This window comes from Stenella coeruleoalba, assembly GCF_951394435.1.
Source record: "Stenella coeruleoalba genome assembly, chromosome: 19".
NCBI lineage: Eukaryota > Metazoa > Chordata > Mammalia > Artiodactyla > Delphinidae > Stenella > Stenella coeruleoalba.
The window spans coordinates 35,696,964-35,719,400 of NC_137165.1; the positions used below are offsets into that span (position 1 = coordinate 35,696,964).

At 46.1% G+C, this 22,437-nt stretch overlaps 2 protein-coding genes across 3 annotated transcripts in view; one reads left to right on the forward strand and one right to left on the reverse strand.

Moving 5' to 3' along the window:
• Positions 1 to 861: 861 nt before the first annotated feature.
• On the forward strand, positions 862 to 13,425 carry HEATR9 (HEAT repeat containing 9; the record flags this gene model as incomplete). The annotated part of the gene is made up of 15 exons (XM_079905210.1): positions 862 to 949; positions 2,084 to 2,133; positions 3,724 to 3,905; positions 4,169 to 4,295; positions 4,522 to 4,578; positions 4,773 to 4,829; positions 5,517 to 5,574; positions 5,963 to 6,093; positions 9,757 to 9,939; positions 10,333 to 10,425; positions 10,514 to 10,633; positions 11,697 to 11,770; positions 12,246 to 12,297; positions 12,739 to 12,825; positions 13,051 to 13,425. 15 exons carry the CDS (start codon positions 862 to 864, stop codon positions 13,423 to 13,425), a joined length of 1,734 nt encoding a protein of 577 aa, XP_079761336.1.
• Positions 13,426 to 20,189: 6,764 nt separating this feature from the next.
• TAF15 (TATA-box binding protein associated factor 15) overlaps positions 20,190 to 22,437 on the reverse strand; it is a 29,553-nt gene continuing 27,305 nt past the window's right edge. For both annotated transcript variants that reach the window (XM_079904144.1, XM_079904145.1), the window contains exon 16: positions 20,190 to 21,225. In XM_079904144.1, the coding sequence (XP_079760270.1) occupies positions 21,186 to 21,225 (40 nt within the window). In that variant the 3' untranslated portion in view covers positions 20,190 to 21,185. The remainder of the gene's footprint in view (positions 21,226 to 22,437) is intronic.

Sequence of the window (22,437 nt, forward strand, 5' to 3'; positions counted from 1 at the left end):
TACAGCTGATAGACTCTGAGATAAAATCTGTAAAGGGATGGCATTTCTACTTTTCAGTGTCAATATATGTGACTATCCACATTTGCATTTTTTATTATTGCTGTTCTTATATATTTTAGTAATTCCAGAGTTTCTTTTTTTTTTTTTTTAGTTTTGGCAGTGCCTCACAGCATGTGGGCGGCATGTGGGATCTTAGCTCCCCAACCAGGGATTGAACCCAGGCCCCCTTCAGTGGAAGTGCTGAGTCTTAACCACTGGATCGCCAAGGAAATCCCCACATATTTTTTAAAACTCAGATTTTTTTTTTCTAAAATGAAATAAAATAAATGTGCTCAGTGATCAAAAGGAAAAAAAAGAGTTCCACCTCTTGCTGCCAAGGAGGGAGGCGTGTATATGAACAGGGCTTTCCCATTTTTTTTGCCATTTTCCTGATGACTAATCCTAAGGACAATCCCTGCTCCTAACATGGGCTACGTGAGCTTGAAGTTCACTAAACGCTTCGACTTTCCTTTTGAATTTATGCCTCACCACTGCCCCTCTACCTAGCCAGACAAGCATGGCTTTCCCACTTTTCAGATAAGGTAAGTGAAGCTCCCAGAGAGAGAGGGACTAGCTCAATCCACAGGCAAGTAGATGCCAAGTCTGGGACTCCAGAATGGAACCGGAGTGTTCTATTTACCTAGGCGATCTGGTTGCCCAGCACTTGGAGGCTTCCACCTCCAGAAGCCCAGACACCTCACTAGTCCCCCTTGTGCCACAGAGGACAGGTCTCCCTGAGCTGTGACCCTGCTCCCACAAGGGAGTAGTCCCTGTAGTCCCCTCCCCAACCCAGGTGCTCTCTGGTTCCCCCAGGAGAAGAGGATGGACTACGAAAAATCAGTCAACATCTCTGACATCAACAGGTCAATGTTCAAGTGCCCATGGCTGGAATATCCAGAAAGGACCAAAGGTGAGGCTGAAATGGACAGGAGTGGAGTCAGGGATAGGGACCTGAAAAGGAAAGCTCCCAGGCAGGGGTCTGGGTGATGTCAGCAGATCCGTGGGAAGAGGCAGGGCAGACCCTTGGATACTTTCAAGGCTCCCCACAGCCCTCAAGGTAAGTCTCCAGCGCCCTCTAAGATGGGATGTCTTTGTGTCTCCCCAGCTTCTGCCCCCTCATCTGCACCCCATGCTTACGACTCCAAGGTTTGCAGGTATTCCTCGTGCCCACTGCTCTTCCCCCTCATCTGTCTGGCTACCTCCTACTTGCTCTGAAGACTTGACTTGTGTATAATCTCCTCTGGGAAACCCTCCCTGCTCCTCCCAGCCAGGTTAGGGACCCCTCATCTGGACCACATGTGCCTTTATCCATCTTCACATTTGTTTCCCTCTGTTAATCACCAGTAAACAGTTCTGTCTCACCAGCTAGACCAGTGGTTCCCAAAGTATGTTCCCAGGACCAGCAGCATCAGTATCTTGTTAGAAAAGCAAATTCTCAGACCACACCCCAGATTTACTGAATCAACACTCTGGGGATGAATCTTCATCTGGGGATAGGGAAATCTGTGTTTTAACAAGCTCTCCAGTTCTTTCTAATGCACAATCAAGTTTGAGAACCACTGAATGAGGCCAGTGGTTTTCACCATTAGCTGCACATTAGAATCCTCAGGGGAGCTTTCTAAAATGCCTGGGCCCCTTCCTCAGAGAATCTGATTCAGTTAGTCTGATGTAGGACTCAGGCATGTTAAAAATTCCCTCAAATAATTCTAATACCCAGCCAGGGTTGAGAACCACTCTGCTAGACCAGTGTTTCTCCAATTTCAACGTGCATAGGAATCCTGCTCAAATGAAGATCCTGACTCAGTAGGTCTGGGGTGGAGCCTGGGGCTCTGCATTTCTGAGAAGCTCCCAGGCTATGGCAATCTTACTGTTCCACAGACCAAGATACCAGGAAAGTATGAGTCCCTGAACAACAGGAATTATGCCTTATTTACCTCCCAGTGCCTGATACAGCGTTCATTAAATGCTAATGCTAAATAAATGAAAGACTGGAAGGATGACTCTTCAATCCACCCTTGTCATTGTCATCCCATTTGTACCATAGAACTCAGAAGAGCCACAGCTCCTGTTCTCCTGCCCTTGTCCTGCCACCAGGTAAGACCCCTAACTTCTGCCACCCTGGGAGCTTTGTTGAAGTAGGAGGGGCAGGAGGCTATCCTTTCCCATTAAGGCTAGTTCATAGAACCCTGACACTCACCCCTGGGGCTGCTACTAACTATGTGTGACCTTGGACAAGTCACTTTCCCTCCCTGAGCCTCAGGAGTATCCTCTGTCACAAGCCAACCCCTTCCCATCTCCCTTTATCAAGTTGCTATGAGACAATATCTGTAAGGCTTAGGCTATGCAGGCAGGGCTTAATAATGAGTCATTTTTATTAACACAGGGATCTTCCTCATTAGAGTTGCCAGATAAAATGGGATGCCTGATTAAATCTAAATTTCAGCTAAACAATGAATATTTTTTAGTATGAATATGTCCTAAATATTGCCTTCATTACCTGGAATCAAAATTCAACAGGACATCCCGTTTTTTATTTGCTTGGCTTTTACTAAATCTGACAACCCTACTCAGACTGAGTCAATGCCCCATTTTCTGAAGTCACGACAATCACCCGAGAACTCTTACGATGATCTTCTCAGTCACCACACTGGGAACCACTGGCTGAAGCCCCTCTTCCTTGTTGCTTAGAGATCTGTTGTAGAGACAGGAAGGCTTGAGAAGAGACAGGAATGAATCCTAGCCAAACCTTCCGAGAAAGCCCCTGACCCACCCAAAACCCCCCACTGCAACCAGAGCTACAGTTTCACAATTGTGTAAGAGATAGATTATTTGAAGAAACCCTGCTTTTCCAACCAAACTATTAAGTTCCGTGAGGGCAGGGCTGATAACTGTATCCCCAGCACCTAGTGCTTGGCACATGGTAAGTGCTCACTAAGTATCTGTTGAATGCCTGAATGAAGGAGCTGTAGCCTGAATTTCCACCCCCCCTTTACTTCACATCTCCCTCGCCCCCTGCCTTTTCATCTCCTTGCCCAAAGCTTTTTCAAAGTACTCTGAGATGCTCAACTAACCAAACTGTGTACAGTTGTCCCTCAGTATCAGCAGGGGATTGGTTCCAGGACTCCTGCGGATACCAAAATCCATGGATATTCAAGTCTCTTGTATAACGTGGTGTGGTATCGGCATGTACCCTACACACATCCTCCCTGGATTATTTATAATACCTATTACAATGTAAATGGTATGTAAAGAGTTGCTGGGTACGTGGCAAATTCAAGTTTTGTTTTTTGGAACTTCCTGGAATTTTTATTTTCCAAATACTTTTGATCTGTGGTTGGTTGAATCGGTGGATGTGGAACCTGCGGATACAGAGGGCCAACTGTACTCAGATCAATTTGCAGATCAGCAATGGCTTCACCATCTTTATGTCATTTGTTCTTCACAACCACCCTGGGAGGGGTACAGAACAAGGATTATTAGCTCCAATTTGCAGAGGAGAAGACTGAGATCTTGGTGGGGTGAAGTAACTTGCCCGAGTCACACAGTGGGTTAGGAGGTGGCTGTGACTTCAGCTCAGATGACAAGGCTGAAGGGCTGTTTCCCTCGTCTAGTCCCTTCTCACCCTGGCCCTTTTCCTGGCTGAGGAATGCCCCCTGTGACTGCTCTGCCACTCACACCCCCCAGATGCCAAAGGAAGAGTTTCCCCCAAGTCCGGAGTGCTGGAGGCAGCACCCAAGCAAGCCAAACTCCGTACCTTACTGCTACTCCAAGCAGCCTGAGATCTACACGCACTGGCACACCCTGTATAATCAGCAAAAGGAACGGGAGGCCCAGAAGATACTGTGGAAAATGAGAGATCACCCTAGGTGTGTTGGGCCCCTTCCTGTTCTCCACGCCCTCCACATCTTCTAGGAAAGGAAGGAAAGAGAAGAAAGGGTTGGAGTGGGGCTGGGCGTGGTGCAAGTCAGCCTCCAGATCCCAGAGGAGACCCTGGGGTAGAAGGAGGCTCATCTTTCTTCCTCTGGTCTCACCTCTGAGCTGGGCTGAGGACCAGAGGCAGAGAAGAGTTTGTGAAGTAAGGAGGGAGGGAACAAGAGGACCAGGGCTGCCTGTGCAATTTCTCACACAGGTACCTCACAGAGGGTACCCTCATCCCAAAACTCCATCTCCCAATGAGCAAGCTGATTATAAAACCTCAGATGGAATCCAAGCCCTCAGACCCTACTGGGGACCCGCTGAAGTGGCAAAGATTAAAGGTCAGGGACCACGGCTCGGGGGAGAATGGGGAGACTCTCTTTCTGTGGGTGCCCTTACCTGGGGCTCACACCATCCTTCTGCCCTCTGTCCCTGCCTGCTGCCTGCAAGATGGAGGGAGAGGAGGAAAGGGGATTGGATTGGATGAGCTCCTTCCAGTTTGAAAGTATAGTTGTAGCACTCTATTTATCCCTTTCTTCCCTTCCACTGGCTCCCTTTGATGGGCAGGAACTCACAGAAAGCCTGAAATCTCCCAGAGAGGATGAGCAGCTCTATGCAGCACAGGTGAGAAGTGGCAAGGGTGGAGGGGCACGGTTACAGGTAGGAGTTGGCTGAGCTGAGGAGTAGAAAGATGCTTGAGGTGGAGGGCAAGGGTAGAGTGATGTTCCAAGAATAAACTCCAGCTGTGTCCAGAGGATGGAAATTCCCGGTGGTGGTGTCCAAGGTCTCTTCCCTTTCCTCTAACCCTGTTCCTGCAGGCTCTGGGGTGCCTGGGCGTCAGAGACAAGTTTATCACGGAAGCACTATGGCAGGTGGTGAGTCTGGGGCTGCACAGAGATCAGGAGAGGAGGAAACAGAGCCTGAGGTGTGTAGAGCATTGGCACATGGGCACTGACAAGGCTCGCCAGGCTCAAGGACTATGGGTCAGATGCAGGGAGGAGAGAGCTGCCTTGTGTGGCATGTCCCCATCTCATGCCCTTGGCTTCTTTAAAGGGCAGCCTGATCTAAAAGGATGGGGAAGGGGGAATCTGAAGATCCCCTTTGTCTAACAGGCAAGATGAGCAACTAAAAAGCTAGGAGAAAACTGGGACTGAATTCATTCTCTACCTTAACTGAGTCAATGCCTGTGCCTATATGCCAATTTATAATGGGGGGTTCTGTGTTCTTACACAGAATCTCATTTAAATCTTCCAATATTAGGAATAGGTAGTAGTAGCTGCATTTTTCTAACGAGAAAATGAAAGCTCTGAGAGGCCAAGTGACTGGCCCAAGGCCATGTGGCTACCAGATACCAGAAAGGGATGTGAACTAAAGTCTTACTCCCAAGTTGTGTTCCTTCCATCGTACCATCCTGCCTGTACCCTGTGTTTGAGCATAAACAGGTCACTCTCTAGGCCTCGGTTTCCTCATTTGTAAAATGAAAAGTTAAGCTGAGATGATCCTGAAAGCTCTGACATTCCACCACCTTATGGCATGTTCCCACCCACCGCCTCTTAAATCAGGCCCAAACTGGCCCAGAGAAAGTGAAGTATGAGGCCTGTCAAACCCTGGCCATCCTGGGTGAGTATGTCCTCTCCCTGGGTGGGGAGAAGGGGGGAGGTGAGGAAGGAAGCAGTGCAGCCACACTGCCCTTTGGGGAAGGACAGAAGGGAGTGGACTGTACACTCACTGCAACCTAGCCATTGGCAGGGTCTGGGAATTGTCTGATGTACTGTTGGGCAGAGAGAGGAAGGTGGGGTGAAAAGCAAGAAGAGATTGGAGGGAGGGAGAGAACGGGCTCTGGGAACGGCCGTCATGCTCAGCCAGCTGCTCTAGTGTCTTGAGGGGACGGGCAACCCTGTGACCTAGTACTTGGAGCTTCTGTCTTGAAGGCACAGGGGTCAAATGGATTCTGGCAGAGAGGAGCAGCCCTGAGGCTCTGCCCTGACCTGAGGTCCTCCCCGTCCAGGTTGCCTGAATAAGCATGTGATCCAAGCTCTCATCAAGCAGCTGAAGGGGCAAAATGAGGGGCAAAGGATGGATACTCTGACAGCGCTACGGGTGGCTCTGAACTCCTGGGCTGCTGTCCCCAAAGACCAGGTGATTGGGAGGAGAGTCAGTCACTGGGGCGAGGTAAGACAAGGTAATTGATAGTGTTGGCAGGGGGTTAAGCCAGGGAGAAGGTAACGTAGCTCCTAGCTTTGATGGTGGAGGACGTTGTCCTTGTGGAGTCCCCTGTGGAATAGGTTCCCTGGACAGAGCATTGGCATAGCCACTTAACTGGTCATACAACCTCTGAAAAGCCAGCTTTCAGAGGTGTCATTTGTCCGTCTCTAAAATGGATAGAGTAGTTATCTTATAGCATTGTTGAGAAGATTAAATGAGATAATATATGTAAAGCACCTAGTTCAATGCCTGTACTCTTTAAGTGATGATTCATCATCATTATTATCATCCTTAAAATAACCTATTAAAGGAAAACCTCTGCCAAAAGGGTACAGGGACCAAGAGAGTCTGCTGACACTACTCAAGACTTTTCCCCCTTAGGGTCCTCTTACTTTGACCCCATTGCTGCTCCACGTGAAACAGAATTCATCACTCATCCATTTACTCAACAAACATATATTAAACAGCTGTCGTGTGTGAGACACCATCCTAAGCCCTTGGGATATGTCAGCAAACCAAACAGGCAGAGATCCCGGCTTTCGTGGAGCTTACATTCTAGTGGGGGGGGACATGCAATAACCAAGAAATTTAACTATATAGTATGTTAGAGGTGACAAGTGCAATGGAAAAATTACGTAGCAAGGTGAGAGTGATCAGGAATGCTGAGTGGAGATGGGATGAGTTGCACTTTTAAACAGGGAGGACAAGGAAGGCCTCATTTGGAAGTTGTCATCCGAGCACAGACAAGAAGGCGAGGGGTAAGCCTTGCAGATATCTGAGAGAAGGCATCCCGGCAGAAGGACAAATCCAGGCAAAGGCCCCGAGGCAGGAGCACACTTGGCATGGTCAAGGAACAGCAAGGAGGCCATGTGAAGGAAGTGGAGTGGGAACAGAGAAACCAGGAGGAAATGAAGCTGGGTCAAAGATGTTAAAGGAGACTAGACCATATGTGGGCTTCTGGATGACTTTTAAGTACTTGAGCTTTTACTCTGAGTGGAATAGGTATTTGAGCAAAGCAGTAACATAATCTAACTTATGTTTCAAAAGGTTCACTCTTACTGCTATGCTGAAAAAAGATGGGCAGGGATGGGAGGCAAAAGTGGGAGCAGAGAGACCCGTTAGGGGCTGCTGAAGCAATCCTGGTAAGACACGATGGTGGCTTGGACCACGGTGGTTGCAGTGTGGTTGGTAAGAAGTTATTCAATTCTGGATACACTTTTAAAGCAAAACTCTGACAGGTTAAATGTGAGTTATAAAAGACAGTGAGGGGCACTTCCCTGGTGGTGCAGTGGTTGAGAATCCGCCTGCCAATGCAGGGGACACGGGTTCAAGCCCTGGTCCGGGAAGATCCCACGTGCCGTGGAGCAACTAAGTCCGTGCACCACAACTACTGAGCCTGCACTCTACAGCCTGCGAGCCACAACTACTGAAGGCTGCGTGCCACAGCTACTGAAGCCCATGCACCTAGAGCCCATGCTCCACAACAAGAGAAGCCACGACAATAAGAAGCCTGCACACCACAACGAAGAGTAGCCCCTGCTCACCTCAACTAGAGAAAGTCCGCGTGCAGCAACAATGACCCAACACAGCCAAAAATTTTAAAAATTAAAATTAAAAAAAGACAGTGAGGAAACAAGGATGAGGTCAAGGTTTTTGGCCTCGAAACTGAAAGGATGGGGTTGTTACCAACTAACATGGAGAAAGCTGCAGGTGGAACAGGCTTGGAGGTACTATAATATCAAAAGCCCAATTTTGGACAAGTTATGTTTCAGATGTCTACCGGACCTCCAAGGGAGACAGCAAGTAAACAGTTAGATATACAGCTAGAGGAAGAAATCTATGAGTTGTCAGCATATAAGTAGCATTTAATGTCATTCACCTAGATGAGATCACTAAGAACCAAGAGTCAAGCCTTGGGGCACCCCAATGTTAAGCGGTCAGAGACAAGAGGAAGAATCAGTAAATACTGAGAAGTGGCCAATAGGTAGGAAGACAGACAAGAGTGCAGCATTCTGAAAATCAAGTGAAGAACATATATCAAGGAAAGGAGATAAATCAACCATATCAAATAATACAAGGACTGAGAATCGATCCAATGGATTTAACAATGTGGGAATCATTGATTTTCTTAACAAGAACCATTGTGGGGACTTCTCTGGTGGTCCAGTGGCTAAGACTCCACACTCCCAATGCAGGGGGCCCGGGTTCAATCCCTCGTCAGGGAACTAGATCCCACATGCTGTAACTCAAGATCCCGCGTGCTGCAACTGAAGATCCTGCATGCTGCAACTGAAGATTCCACATGCCACAACTAAAGATCCCACATGCCGCAACTAAGATCCCACACACCGCAACTAAAAAGATTCCACATGCCACAGTGAAGATCCCGCATGCCACAACTAAGACCCGGTGCAGCCAAATAAATAAATAAATATTTTTTAAAAAGAACCATTCTGGTGGGAAGGTGGGAGTGAAGGCCTGAATAGGGTGGGTTTAAGAGAGGATGGGAGGAAAGAAGTTAGAGTTGGCAAGCATGGACAACTTTCCAAGTTTTGCTGAAAAGAGTTGTAGTCAGCAGCAGGGGTAAATACCAGAAAAAGGAAAAATAACAGCATGCTTCAATGCTGAGGTGTAATGACCCAGTCATTAGGAAAATGATCATTTTGAAGAGGGTGGGAAGAATTGTGCAGCAATGTTCTTGAGCAGATGAGAAGGGATGAGCTTGAACACATGAGTAGAGAGACTGACTTTAGATAGATGGTCATGGTCCATTGTAACACGTGGAAAGGAAGAACATATGGGTGCAGGTGTTGAAAGTTGGATAGAAGTGGTGGTAAGTGTCTCTGGAACTTCTTTTCTAGTTGCTTTTATTTGCTCAGTAAAGTAGGAAGCAAGGTCATCAACTTAAGAGAATAGAGGAAGAAGTATTAGAGATTCCAGAGGGAAGAGAATGAATTAGAACGGTGGGAAAGAGAATTGCCCAGGGAAAAGCAGTCTAATCACTAGGCAGCATTAAGGATCTACACAAGGTCTGTGTTCATACATTTCAAGTGAAATTAGTCATCATAACTTTGTTTCCCGCCAGGAAGTGCAGGCGCAGCGTTGGTGGAGAGCTGAGTACAATGAAGCAAGAGGGGGTAAAGGAGTTGAGTGAGCAGGACCGTGGAACTGAAGCTGGGTAAAGAGGGAAGAAAGTGAGGAGCAGTGGCAAGGTGATCAGTGAATCGTTAGTCTTTGTGGAGTCCAACAGTTGTTGACATCAGAGGAGAACCAGAAAGATGGGGGGGAGGGGTCATAGAGAAGTTGCAGTAATGGGTAATGATAAAGTCTCTCTGTGGAATTAGGAATTAAGACGGCAGAAGTGTTAGAGAGTAACATTGATCCATCCACAAGAAAAGTCATAGAGAAATGAAAGGATGCGGCATAGGGGCAAGTAGATGACAGCAAAAATAAGGGAAGTGGGTAAAATAATCTCATGACGTGAGATTCACCTTAAGGAGGAGGGAGGATGGTCTGGAAGCAGTAATGAATTGCCTTCCTGACAAAGCCTGGCCGAAGACATAGTCCCACCACCCGTGTCCCTCATCTCCCTCTCAGAGGACTCAGATCGAGGATGGAGAGAAGCTGGTGCCTGTGCTGCAGATGCTGATAAAGAAGTCAGGGAACAAGGCAGCAGTGGAGGCGGCCCTGTGCTTGGGGTTCCTGAGGCCCTGTAGCAGCACAGCCCGAGAGTACCTGCTGCAGTGCCTGCACCAAGGGCCGAAGACCCAGCAGATGCAGGTGTGAGGGGCAGGAGGACGAGCTCCCTGGGGAGCACTGGGGAACCGCTGCTGACTGGTGGGGTCTGGACCCTGTCATCCTCATCCCAGAGAAGAGAAGCTCCCGCAAGGAGCACCACAGGGTCTCTGTGTGTTTTGTCAGTATGTATATACATATGAGTACAGGGTTGCATGGACGCTAAATGTACACATGTCCGTGTACATTCGATGTGTATGGGTGTTCATGCACGTATGTACATGTGTGTGCACATGAACTTACGCTCTCACTCACGAGGCCAAGAGGGAGGAGAAAGGACCCCACCTATTCCCTACAAGTTCTAGCCCTCGAGCCTGTTTGGCCATCCAGATGCCTCTTGGCCTGGTATACCCCAGCCCGCCCTGCCCACCTCCACAGGCACTCAGTATGCTGGTCAAGATAATGGGTGTGCACTCAGCCACGGTCATCAGGACCATCCTAGACCAGCTGTGCTATTCCAGTGTCCTTGAGGTAAGCTCTAGGGCTGCCTAGTACCCTGCCTTTTCCAGGACTAGGACAGGGAGTCTATCCTTCATGCCTTCCCCACCCCTGCCCTCAGCACCGTTTTGAAGCCAGCCAGATGCTCAAGACCATTGGGCTGGAACAGATCCAGGCACAGGGCCTGGAAGGACTCACGTTTGACCTGCTCAGGAGGAAGACGTATAATGAACCCTTCTTCGTAAGTGAGACCAAAACTCCCAAGTCCAGGCAGCTCATACCTGTCTCTCTACCTTTCTCTAAAGACCCCCCTGGCTTGGTTCTCACCACGCTGCCCCCCAAAGCATCACATTCACCCTAATGCAGCCCCTGTTTTCAAGCCACCTTGCCTTCATGCGGGTCGTTCTCTCAGCTTAAAATGCCCTGAGTCACCTCTCCCTCCTCTGCAAGGTGGAAAACTGCCGCATGCTTTCAGTCCCACTGGTAAGTAACTCATTTCTCCTTCTGCCTATTAAAATACGATTGTCCCTTTCAAGCCAGTCCAAACAACACCTCCTATGGGAAGCTTTCCCAGACCACCAACAACAGAATCACCCTGCCTTCCTCTGTGCTCTCTTGCTTTTATCTTTGTTATATCTTGCTACAAAACCAGCCACAGAACTGCTGAAGACATATTTCTAAACTGTGAATCAGACTGCGGCTCACCTCTGCATAGAACTTCTCAAACGCCCCCCAAGCCCTCAGAAGGGCTTACACTGCCCTTCACCACCCAAGTCCTGCCTACCTCTCTAGCCCCACTACACTCCCGCTCAGAGCCACACACCAGCTGTGCTTAGGAACACCCCGTCCTGATTTATACCTATGGTCCCAGTGTAATTACTCAGAGTGCCCCACTCTGAAGAGTCCATTTGGTCACCTAGCTAAACTGAACTGTTTTCTGCTCCCTAACCTCTCTGTGCTCTCTCTTGCCTCCAGGCTTCTGTACATGCTCTCTCTGTTGCCCGGGAAATCTGCCCCCAGCCCTCTACCTGGTTAACTCATGTTCCATGTTCAGGTTTCAGCTGAGGCATCACTTCCTCCAGGAAGTCTTCCTGGTACCCAGACTGAGCTAGGAGACCCTCCTATTGCCCCTACACTTAGTTCAGGAGTGTGACTGACTGTTCCACTTGTCTGCTTTCCCCACCAGAGCATGAGCTCCTCGAGGCAAGGATCATATATGTAGCACAAAGTAAACATTCAATAAGGTTTGAGAAGCACTTAAGGGTACACCCTTGAATCCTTGTCTCACCTTAATCCCTCTTCAGGCTATGAGGCAGGCTGTTGCTGAAACTGTGGAAGAGCTCAAGATGAAGCCCACAATGATGAACTTGGTGGAGGCGTGAGTGGCTTGGGCTGGGAACTGCCAGGGCCAAATCCTAGGCTGTGAGAAGGGGACAGAGGGTCAGAGAGAGCTGAGAACCTACGGCCCATTCTCAGCTCGCACTTGCCTGTGCCCCTGGCCAAGTCACTCTTTGACCTCTGGGCTTTTCTTCATCTGTAAAAAGGGGCTGATAATACCTACCACTCAGGGTTGCTATAAAGCTCCGATTAAGATGAGGACATGAAAGGGACTTGTAAAAGGTAATGTTCTGGACAGATGTGAGTCCTGATCATCATTTAGTGCCCCCTGGAAAATTGCAGTACCTACCTTTCCCCTCCCAGCCCCTTTCCTCACCCAAGAAATAAGAAGGGGAAGTTAATAAAATTAACATCACACATCAGCTTTATGCCTGACTCACTCTGGTCTGTAAGAAGCAGCCAGCCTTCCTGCCCTCCCCTTAACTGGACCACAACACACTCACTCCCTTCTCCAGGCAACTGATGAGCTCAAGTGCCACTGCACGCCAGGAAGCAGTCGTCTCTTTGGTAAGGCCAGCTCTGCTACTCTGACCAGATGTTTTGATGGCAGGGGGAGCAGGCAGTCCAGCAGTTACTGAAGGGAAGAAAGGGCTGTTAAGTTTGGGGAGGTTGTTTGCTTGCTTTTTTATTTTAGAATTCCAGCCCTATCAGGAGTTCAGGAAAAGATTTTCTTCAGGATTGGAGGTGGGTGGGATAAGGGACAGGAGAAGGGTGTGAGGGGCATTGCTTAGATATTACATGTAGAAACTATCTTGACTCTTCTGGTGAAAAAATTGTACTGGAACCCAATGAAGTGGCCCCAAAAGGCAAGGAAAGTGCTACCTCTGCTGCGAAGCCATATCTCCTCTCCAGGCACAGGGTCATTACAAGGGCACTAGAATGGAAGAGTGTAGACAGGGCATCTTCCTGGGGCCGGCTATTTAGGCGCCCTCATCCTGCCTCTGCCAGGGTGTCCTGGGGATCCGCAGCCCACAAGTGTTCCACCTGGTCCTAGACATGCTGGATGTGGAAAAGAGCCCGTCTGTGAAAAAGAGCGTAAGGCATCCCCGCCCACCTCTTCTCAACCCTTCCTCCAAGCCTCTCCCACCTATCCTCACGCCACGTGCTCTTTGTCAGAGGGGAGGAGAGGGGAATACGCCCGTAGACACTGTCCCCTTGACCTCATTCCCTGGGACCAGAAGGGCCTGTAGACAGAGCTCCCCCTCCCCTCCCAGCATTGGCCTGAAGTGAGCCAGCCACAGGGCCTTTGTTTCAATGCAGCTACAAGAAACATTAATTCTTTTGGCCTCGACTGATCCCTGGATCCAAAACAAGCTGAAGAACAAGGTTCTCTTTGTACATGAAGTGCCTAAGACCAGCATGAACGTAGAGTTCACGAGGTTCCGGAAAGAGCCTGAGAAACCAGAAGAGTTAAATATCCAAGACGTTCAACTTGCACAGCTGAACCCCTTGTTTCTTACGAAGTCCAGTGCCACGTCAGACCAACAGAAGAAGTTAAATGCCCAGAAAGGGTCTGGTACCTCTGCCTTTCCATCCTGTTTCTCTAAACCACAAAAACACAAGTCACAGGCCACAGGGTCCTGGACACGAGGGATCAGGAAACAGCTCCGGATCCTTGCTGAGACCTCCAATTAGGTCAGTTCTTTTGGCTGAGTTCCCACTCTCTCTTTAAGGATGCTTCTCAGGCTCCCCTGAGAAAATAATCTATACTTATCTTCCAAGAATAAATGAGCATCACTCCACCTACCACTACTGTTCCCTTCCTCATGGGCTGCACTGAAACATAGGTCACCTCACTCCTGGCTGGTCACTCCCCTACTCAGCCACATGTCCTTTCCACGAGACAAGGCTGCTCTGGACAGCCAGCCTGCCTTCCTAAATCAAGTCCTTGTCTATGCCCAGAATTTGATGACAAAGCTAAAGCTGAGCCTCTGCCCAGAGGTGGCTGCTGAGGGGAAAATGGGAGAATAACCTGGAAAGCTTGGCTATTGGATCATTTCCTCTTACTAACTTGCCCCCCCCTTTCCTATCAGTGGTCAAGAGATAAATTAGGCTTAATCAAGACGAACCATCCTCTCTTCTGTCTCTTATCTTACACCTGCTTTCTACCTACCTCAGGGTCATTCCCTTTGACAGACTATTTACTCTCTAAGACTGCCTTAGATTCTCCCTTATTTTTACTGAAGGCTTCAGTTTCCCTTTGCCAATAGGACCAATCACACCAATCCCAAAAAGCTACATCCTCCATCAGAAAGGAAAAGCCCAGACTTCAGAGTCAGACAAATCTGAAATCAAATCCTAGGGTCCATTACTCACTTTATCTTTGACTTTGGACAAGTTATTGAACCTTTCTGTTTCCTCACCTACGATATGAACAGATCAATGCATACTACTTCTGAGGGCTCCTATGAAGATTAAACAATAATATAAAGCCTAATGGTGCCTGGCATTCCATAGTAGGCACTCAAATGTGGACTTCTTTTCTCTCCTTTCCTCTCTTCAGTGTTGCCATGTGAGCCCGTGACCACCAGAGATTTAAAAAGTCCTTTTACTTCCTCAGTCTTACTGAGTGGTCTAATGAGAGGTCACGTTCTTCCCATCGAGTAGGAAAGCCCAAAGTGACATAAATGTTCTCTTCTACTTCCCCACATTCCAGGTCCTAGAGTAGTCCAGTTATTCTGAATCCAGCATGGTATGTCAATGAGATTTATCTGCCCACCTGCCCTACCACTTCCAAATTCATGTTTTGCTTCACAGAGTTGTAAGTAAAAACCAAAAGAGTAGTTTCACTATTCTGGGGTATAAGCAACACTGCCTCTAATAGTGTGGCACAAAGACCAAAGATGGAAAAATGATTATTTTCTTTTGCCCACTCTGTAGGTTTGCACCGGTGAGCAACCTAACCCAAATTTCCCTGGGCCTTGATAGCCTGTGGATACAAACAAGGCCTTATTAACTACATAATTCAGGCTCTCAACTCCCGCAAAGTCCTGCCCACAGATTTCCAACCCCTCCTCTTCCATACTTATGGGTCTCTCCAGGGGATGTCTCATTACTCAGCCAGATACCAGTCTCTGCTCAGTAGGACCTCAATAATAATTTCACCAGTCCTCACCAGAAGATTTAAGGCAGCACCAAGGGGACTTCCCTGGTGGTCCAGTGGACGTGGGTTCAATCCCTAGTCGGGGAACTAAGATCCCACATGCCGCAGGGCAAATAAGCCTGAGTGCCACAACTACTGAGCTCACACGCCTCAACAAGAGAGCCCACGTGCCGCAAATTGCAGAGCCCACACGCTCTGGAGCCCGCGCACCACAACTAGAGAAGAGAAAACCCGCACGCCACAACTAGAGAGAAGCCCGCACACAACTAGGGAAGCATGCATGCAGCAACAAAAGATCCCACATGCCTCAACGAAGATCCCACGTGCCACAACTAAGACCCGATGCAGCCAAAAAAAAAAGATAAAGAAAATAAATACAATAAATATTAAAAAAAAAAAGACAGCACGGAGCATAAAGGTCTGCATAGAGCACCGACCGTCTGGTATGCCACCAAGGTACCAGAGCCTTCCCAGTACCAGAGCTACCTATATCCAATATTCTTAGAAACACACTTAATCCAAGCTGTGGCCAACTTCTCTCAGAGGCCTGAAATGCCCACTCTTCTCAGCCATCAGGATATGTTGGGATGGATTTTTGGACACCATCCAAAATGTAAGTCCCCCTCTTACCTCTCCTCCCTTTCTAATGGGATCTCTGGATACTCCCACTGATGGCAAAAAAAAAAAAAAAAAAAAAAGGATTTATACCCTCTACCTCTACACCTCTTCCTCAAACATTCTCCCCCATCTCTGTGCTATAACTGAAACCTTGCTCTTGAACTGGCTTCTTCCTGAAATGTCAGGTGTTGCTCATCCTCCTACATTCCTTCCAATGTCACAATGTCCTGTCATTGTTTCTCCAAGGGTCTTGGCTCTCAAACGAGCTATCCCACCCTCTGGCCCACTTCCCTATTTTCTCTCATTCATTGCCTGAATCTTAGTCTTGCTATCACCATCCCTATGGACAACCATCCAACACCTCAGTTCCTCAGTCCCTCAGCTCAACTACAAAGGCTTTTCCCTCTGTTTCACTTCAGCTACCTACTTCCATGGCCACACTTAGCCCTAGTCATCCCCAGGAATTTCTCCATCTACAAAATCGTGAACATCTACTTTCTGACCCAAACCTTCTATCTCTCCAGCTCTTTTTATCCCCACTACCAGGCCTCTGAATCTCATCAATAACACTAAGGTCTTGACTTCCCTACATTCTCCCTGTTAGCCCCCTCTTACTTTTTAAATTTCTACTCAGCTGGGACTCCATCCATCAACCACTATTCTCACTATTCTTATACTTCCACTATCATCTCTCTCTCTGACTAGTAAAATCCCCAACCCTGAATCAAATTGCCTCTGATCCTATAACCAGGTTGCTGATTATAGTGGAGAAAACTCACACATCCATAGACTGGTTCCCTCAAAATACTTGCTTCCTATCTTAACTGAGTTCTTATTGCTGTCTGGCAATTTTATGGGTTCCTAGTTACAATTTCAAGCCTTCTCTGCTCTCTTCACATTTCCTACAGGCTCTTCAAACTTTCTATCTTATTACTCCCCAACTCTCAGTAGGCCATTATAATTTCTCTTCGGGGGAAAAAAATTAAAAACATCAGATGAAATTACCTCAACTTCTTGCCACCTGTTATAAGAATCCTTGTATACAGTAGTTGATAGCACAGGCTCTAAGGCCAGATACTCTGGTTAGTATCCTAGCTCTGTAACTTACTAGAGGTGTGATCTTGGGTAAGTTGCTTAACCTTTCAGGGTCTCTGTTCCTCAGTGTCCCTTCTAAAAGCCCCTTTCCAGTAGCAATCAAAATCATTTACACTATTCACCTCTTCTCTGATTTTACATTCAAAAGGAATATTTTTCCCTATACCTCCTTGCCTCACAGCATTGTTATGAGAATTAAATGAGTTAACACATACGGATTGCTTATAATTGCCTGGCATACAGTAAGCTCCCAATAAATGTCAGTCATCTGTTACTACGATTATCAGCATCTGCACTAACCTTAGCTCCATTACAGTGCAAGAGGCACTCTCCTCTTCCGAGGCAAAATCCTCCACCAGTGTCTTGGGTGCCATTCCTTCAAGGAATTTGAATATCAATTTTCCCCATTTCCTTTCAAATAGTGTATAAACATGATCAATTCCCATCCATCTTAAAAATAACCTCCCACAAACCCATAACCCTTTCTAGATGCCTCCTCTCCTTAGCTCACCTCACCTCTAATCATCCTTCATAATCAAGATTCTTAAATAGTTGTCCACACTACCTGTCTCTATTTCTCTAATTTCTATTATTTATTACCCTACTTCAGTTTGGGTTCAGAATTCAATTCTCTACCAAAACTGCTTTTGCTAAGGCAGTAGTTCTCAAAAGGGACAATTCTGCCCCCTCCAAGGGACACTTGGCAATGTCGGGAGACATTTTTGGTTGTCACAATTGGGGGCTGCTACTGGTGTCTTGCGGTAGAGGGCAGGGATGTGGCTAAATATCCTATACATAGCACAGGGCAGCCCTCCACAACAAATAATTATCCAACCCAAAATGTGAGTAGCACCAAGGTTGAGAAATCTCATGCAAAGATAATTTATAACCTCCGTATTGCTACATACAATGAATGCTTTCTATCCTTTATGTGACTTGGCCAACTCGGGCACTTGATCCCATTAGTTTCTCCCTCCTTGTAGTCCACTCTTCCCTTGGGTTCCACTGACACCTCACTGGTATTCCCAGTCTGTTTCAGTATCCTCTTCTATTATTATTTTTTTTATTTTTGGCTGCACCACGTGGTTTGTGGGATCTTAGTTCCCCAACCAGGGAGGAACCCAGGCCCTCAGCTGTGAAAGCAAGGAGTCCTAACCACTGGACCACCAGGGAATTTCCTATTATCTCTTAAATATTGGTACTTCTCAGGGTTTTGTCCTAGGCTCTTTTCTCTCTAGACTCCAAAACCATTAGAATCAATTGGGGCTTTTGTTTTTTAAATGTCCCAGGCCTCACAGATTCCATTGTTCTGGAGTGGAGCCCAGACATCTTCTGCATTTTAAAAAAGTTGCTAGCTAATTCTAGTATCCAGCTAAGATGGAAAACCACTACACTAGTCTTATTTTAATCATATCCACTCTCATCACTTTAATTACCATTTATATACTAATGGCTCAAATCTATAATAATAGAGTCTTTCATTTAGTCAATATTCATTGAGTACCTACCTAGGTACTGGGGTAGAACAGTGAACATCAGAAGAGGTTCCCTACTCTCCTGGAACTTACATTCTAATGGAGGAGAGAAATTAACCACAAAAAGATCGTTTCATATAGTGATAAGTACTGTGAGGACATCATTAAGAGATGATGTGTGTGTGACTGGAAGAAGTATTTTAGATACGAAGGTCAGCAAACACCTGGGAGGGAGGCTGGGATTTGACCCAACATTGTTATGAAAAGGAGTCAACCATGTGAATATGAGGAAAGAGAATCCTGCACAAAGCACACGCAAAGATACTAAAACAGAAGCACGTTTTGTACCATCAAGATTAGGACCAATGTGGTTAAGGTAAGGCTAGTATGGAAAAATATTCTCCTATGAGGTTGTGGAGACAAAGGCCAGATCATACAGGGCTTGGTAAACCAAGGTAAGGAATTTATAGCCAACATACAATGGGAGGTCACTGAAAGGGTTTTAAAGAGGCATGACATATAGGTTGATTTACATCATTACCATATTGTTTAGCTGCTGTGTGAAGAATAGATTTTAGAGGGGCAAGATTGTGGGGGACCTATTAATGGGCTATTGCAGTTATCCAGAAAAGTGATGACTGTAGCTTGTACCAGGATTAGAACTAAGAATATAAAGATGGTTTCAGGATATATTTTGGAGGTAGAATTAAAAGGACCTGCAAGTATGGGATGAGTGAAAGAGAAATCAAATGTAAGTTCTAAGTTTTTTATCTGATCTGATTTGGGTAGATTAAGACTGAGATGAGGAAGACCAGGAAGAAAGAAACTGATTTGGAGATCAGAAGTTCTGTTCAGTCCCAGCGGAGTCACCAAAAAAAAAGAAGTTATGTTAAATACATCCTAGTGGAAAAGTCAAGTAGGCAGCTGGATATAATGCAGAGTTAAGGGAAGAAGACAGACTGGAGACATAAATTTGGTGTAGTCATCACCATATAAAACCCAGGATAAAAGTGAGTATAGGGGCTTTCCTGGTGGCGCAGTGGTTAAGAAGAATCCGCCTGCCGATACAGGGGACACAGGTTCGAGCCCTGGTCCAGAAAGATCCCACATGCCGCGGAGCAACGAAGCCCGTGCGCCACAACTACTGAAGCCCATGCAGCACAACTACTGAAGCCTGCGTGAGCCTGTGCTCTGCAACAAGAGAAGCCACCGCAATGAGAAGCCCATGCACCACAACGAAGCTTAGCCCCCACTCACCGCCACTAGAGAAAGCCCGCACGCAGCAACGAAGACCCAACGCAGCCAAAAATAAATAAATAAATTTTTTTTTAACAAGTGCGTATAAATAGAAGAAAGGGGATCAGAACAAACTAAGAAACTTCTAACACGTAAAGGGCAAGTAAAGCTAGCAAAGGAGACAGAAGTCAGTAAGGAACATCAGTGGCACGTAATGTTCAGTGCTGCTGTTCTCTGGGCTGCAGATTTGCACACCCAGCTGCTGACTGAATGTCCCTACTTGGAAGGGACATTCACAAGTGCCCCAAATTCTACTTACCCACAACTGAATTAATTTCCCTCATCTTACTCCCAAACCTGTTTCCTTTTCCAGTGTTTCCTATTTCAATGAACAGCACATCTACCCAACTGCCCAGGCCAGAAACCTGACTCTTTTCTCCCCACTACTTCTGACATCCAGCCAAATCCCATCAAATATACCCCTTCACTTCTCAAATCTATTATCTCCTCCTCATCCAGTCACTATCTGAGCTCAGACCTGTATCATCTCTCACCTGGTATACCATTCTGTCTCCAGTCCAGCCTCTCTACTAGGCAGCCATAATTATCTTTCAGTTGATGCCACTCAGGTCAGGCCATTCCCCTGCTTAAAATCTTTTAATGACTCCCCATATGGAGGCAGGGGGAAAATGAAATGCAAGGACCTTATCGTAGAGCTGGCTTACCTCTCCAGTCTTATCTTTTGCATGCCCATTCTTAAACTTCTTCCTCCAATCACAGTGCACTACATACAATTCTCAAGGGCACAGCCTGTTTCTCACTCTTTTAACTCCTGATTTATTAATATTTGTTCATGTCAGTTTTCTGCTGGGAACACCAATTCCTCACCCCAGCCTCTTTACTTAGCCAATTCCTACTCTTCCCTCAAGGCTCACCAAGCTTTCCCAATCCCACATGACTGGATTAAGTATCCTTCCAACCAGCCCTCAAAGCACCTTGTACTATTCTTACCAGAGCACTTATCAGACTATATACTCTCTGTTTGCTTGATGAGTAATATATCCAGCATCTGATGCAGTGCCTTACCCTTGGTAAGGGTAGGAAAAATAGTTTTTTAAAGAATATCAAATAACATATTATGTATATTGGTATCTTAACCCTGGTTTGTCAAACCCTTACTCTTCCTTCCTAGCCCTTGGACCCCCATATTCCCAGCGTCTAGAACACTGCCCTAAATAAATGGTTCTCAGCTGTAAACCTGGTTTTTATCAAAACCACCTGGTGATCTAAAGATAAATTAAGATTCCAAGCTCTACCTCCCCACATCCCATCAATTTCTGATCCAGTAGACCTGGGGTGAGGCCTAGGAATCTGGAATTTTGACAACCTCCTCTGGTGGTTCTGACATGCAGTCATGCTTGGAAACTACTATTCTAAATGGAGTAGGAACTCAATAAATATGGTTGGAAGTAACATTTTAATTTCATGAAGTAGAATTCATTTCCTAATTCTTTAGAGTTCGAATCTGCTGTGACTGCATCCTGAGTGTGACAGAACAATGCACTAATGTACAAAAGTCCACAAAACAAACATCCTTTATTGCAGTATTACAAAACACTTTCCATTTTGGCAATATTTTACAATGCACTTAGCTTCAAGGGTTGGGAAGGATAAGGCTGGAAACTAAAGGGGGATATTTCGATGGACATTTCTAAAAGGAAAACTGTCCCAGCCCTCCCACCCAAATAAAAATCCAAATGTCACTTAATTTCACTACGCAAGAAGAGGCCACGAGGAAAGCAGCAGGCAAAACTCTGGCAATTTCACTATGGATCATGTCAGAGACAAAGGAACATTCAAAACAGTCATCAGTATGGTCGGTTGCGCTGCTCATTTCTGTAGTCGTTTCTAGGAATGAAAAATAAAGAGCCAGACTAAATTCTAATTTTCTACCAGGGGAAAGCATCAGACACTTCTTCAGGGTGCTGGTGACTGGCATCAGCTTGACAATTTCTATAAGAATGACACCATGCCTAATATATTTCTCTGCTCCTAGAAGGTGCTTACGAAATGTCTAATTTATCAGCTTTAAGACATACAAATTTCCTAGAAGCCCTGCTATCACTAACTCTCTTAAAAATTTTTCCATCTAGAATAAGGACTCTAAACCACTGTGGTATTTCAGGTCAGAGACTGCCATTCCAGAACTCTAAAAAGAAGAGTAGTATAGTGGAATAAGCAAGCAAACACTTTCATGTAAGAATTCTGGACCTGCCACTTACTATGCGATCTTGGAAAAGTTACTCAACATTTCTAACTCTGTAAAATGGCAAGTACATCTACCTCTGGGGTTGACAGAAGGACTAGAACTAAAGTATACAAAGACACTTTCACAGGATTTGCCACACAGTAAGAAGTGTTTAATAGATGATAATTACTAATAGCTAATAATTATACAGTGATTACCATGGCCCCACGGCATGGCATGGTTACCATGGCAACCGTTGTAACATAATCTAATGCAACTCCACGAAGGAGATATCATTAGCCCCATTTTACAGATGAGAATACTGACGCTCCAAAGGGTTAAGTAACTTGCTTATCAAGCAGCTAATAAGTGGTGGAGCCAGGATTTGAAAGAAGACAGTCTGTCTCCAAACTCTGTGCTCTTAACTACATGCTTTACTAATTCTTGCTACCCTATATTGTCTCTGGCACAGTAACTGAAGTTATTTTACATCACTGGTTATTCAATTTTTTTTGCCTCTACAGCTTTCACGTGCATAGCACACTCCCATCAGTACCACCAGTGATTTTCATCTGGAAAAGGTGTAACAGAATCTCCAGAGAAACAACTGCAAGGTAGCACATGTGATTTGCTAAAAAAAAAAGCACACTCCTATAAAAGCACACTCCTATAAAAGGTGTGCTCTCCCCTCACTTAGATTAAGAATGCCTGATTTACATACAGTTTCAAATCATCTCTCAATCTCAATTATCTTTAGCTATGAGAAAGAATACACACACATTTACCTACATTCATCCAAATATAAAGATCATGAATAAGAATTTCCAAAACAAATTTTAGGAATTGCTAAACAGGAAACTGAACGGATCTTC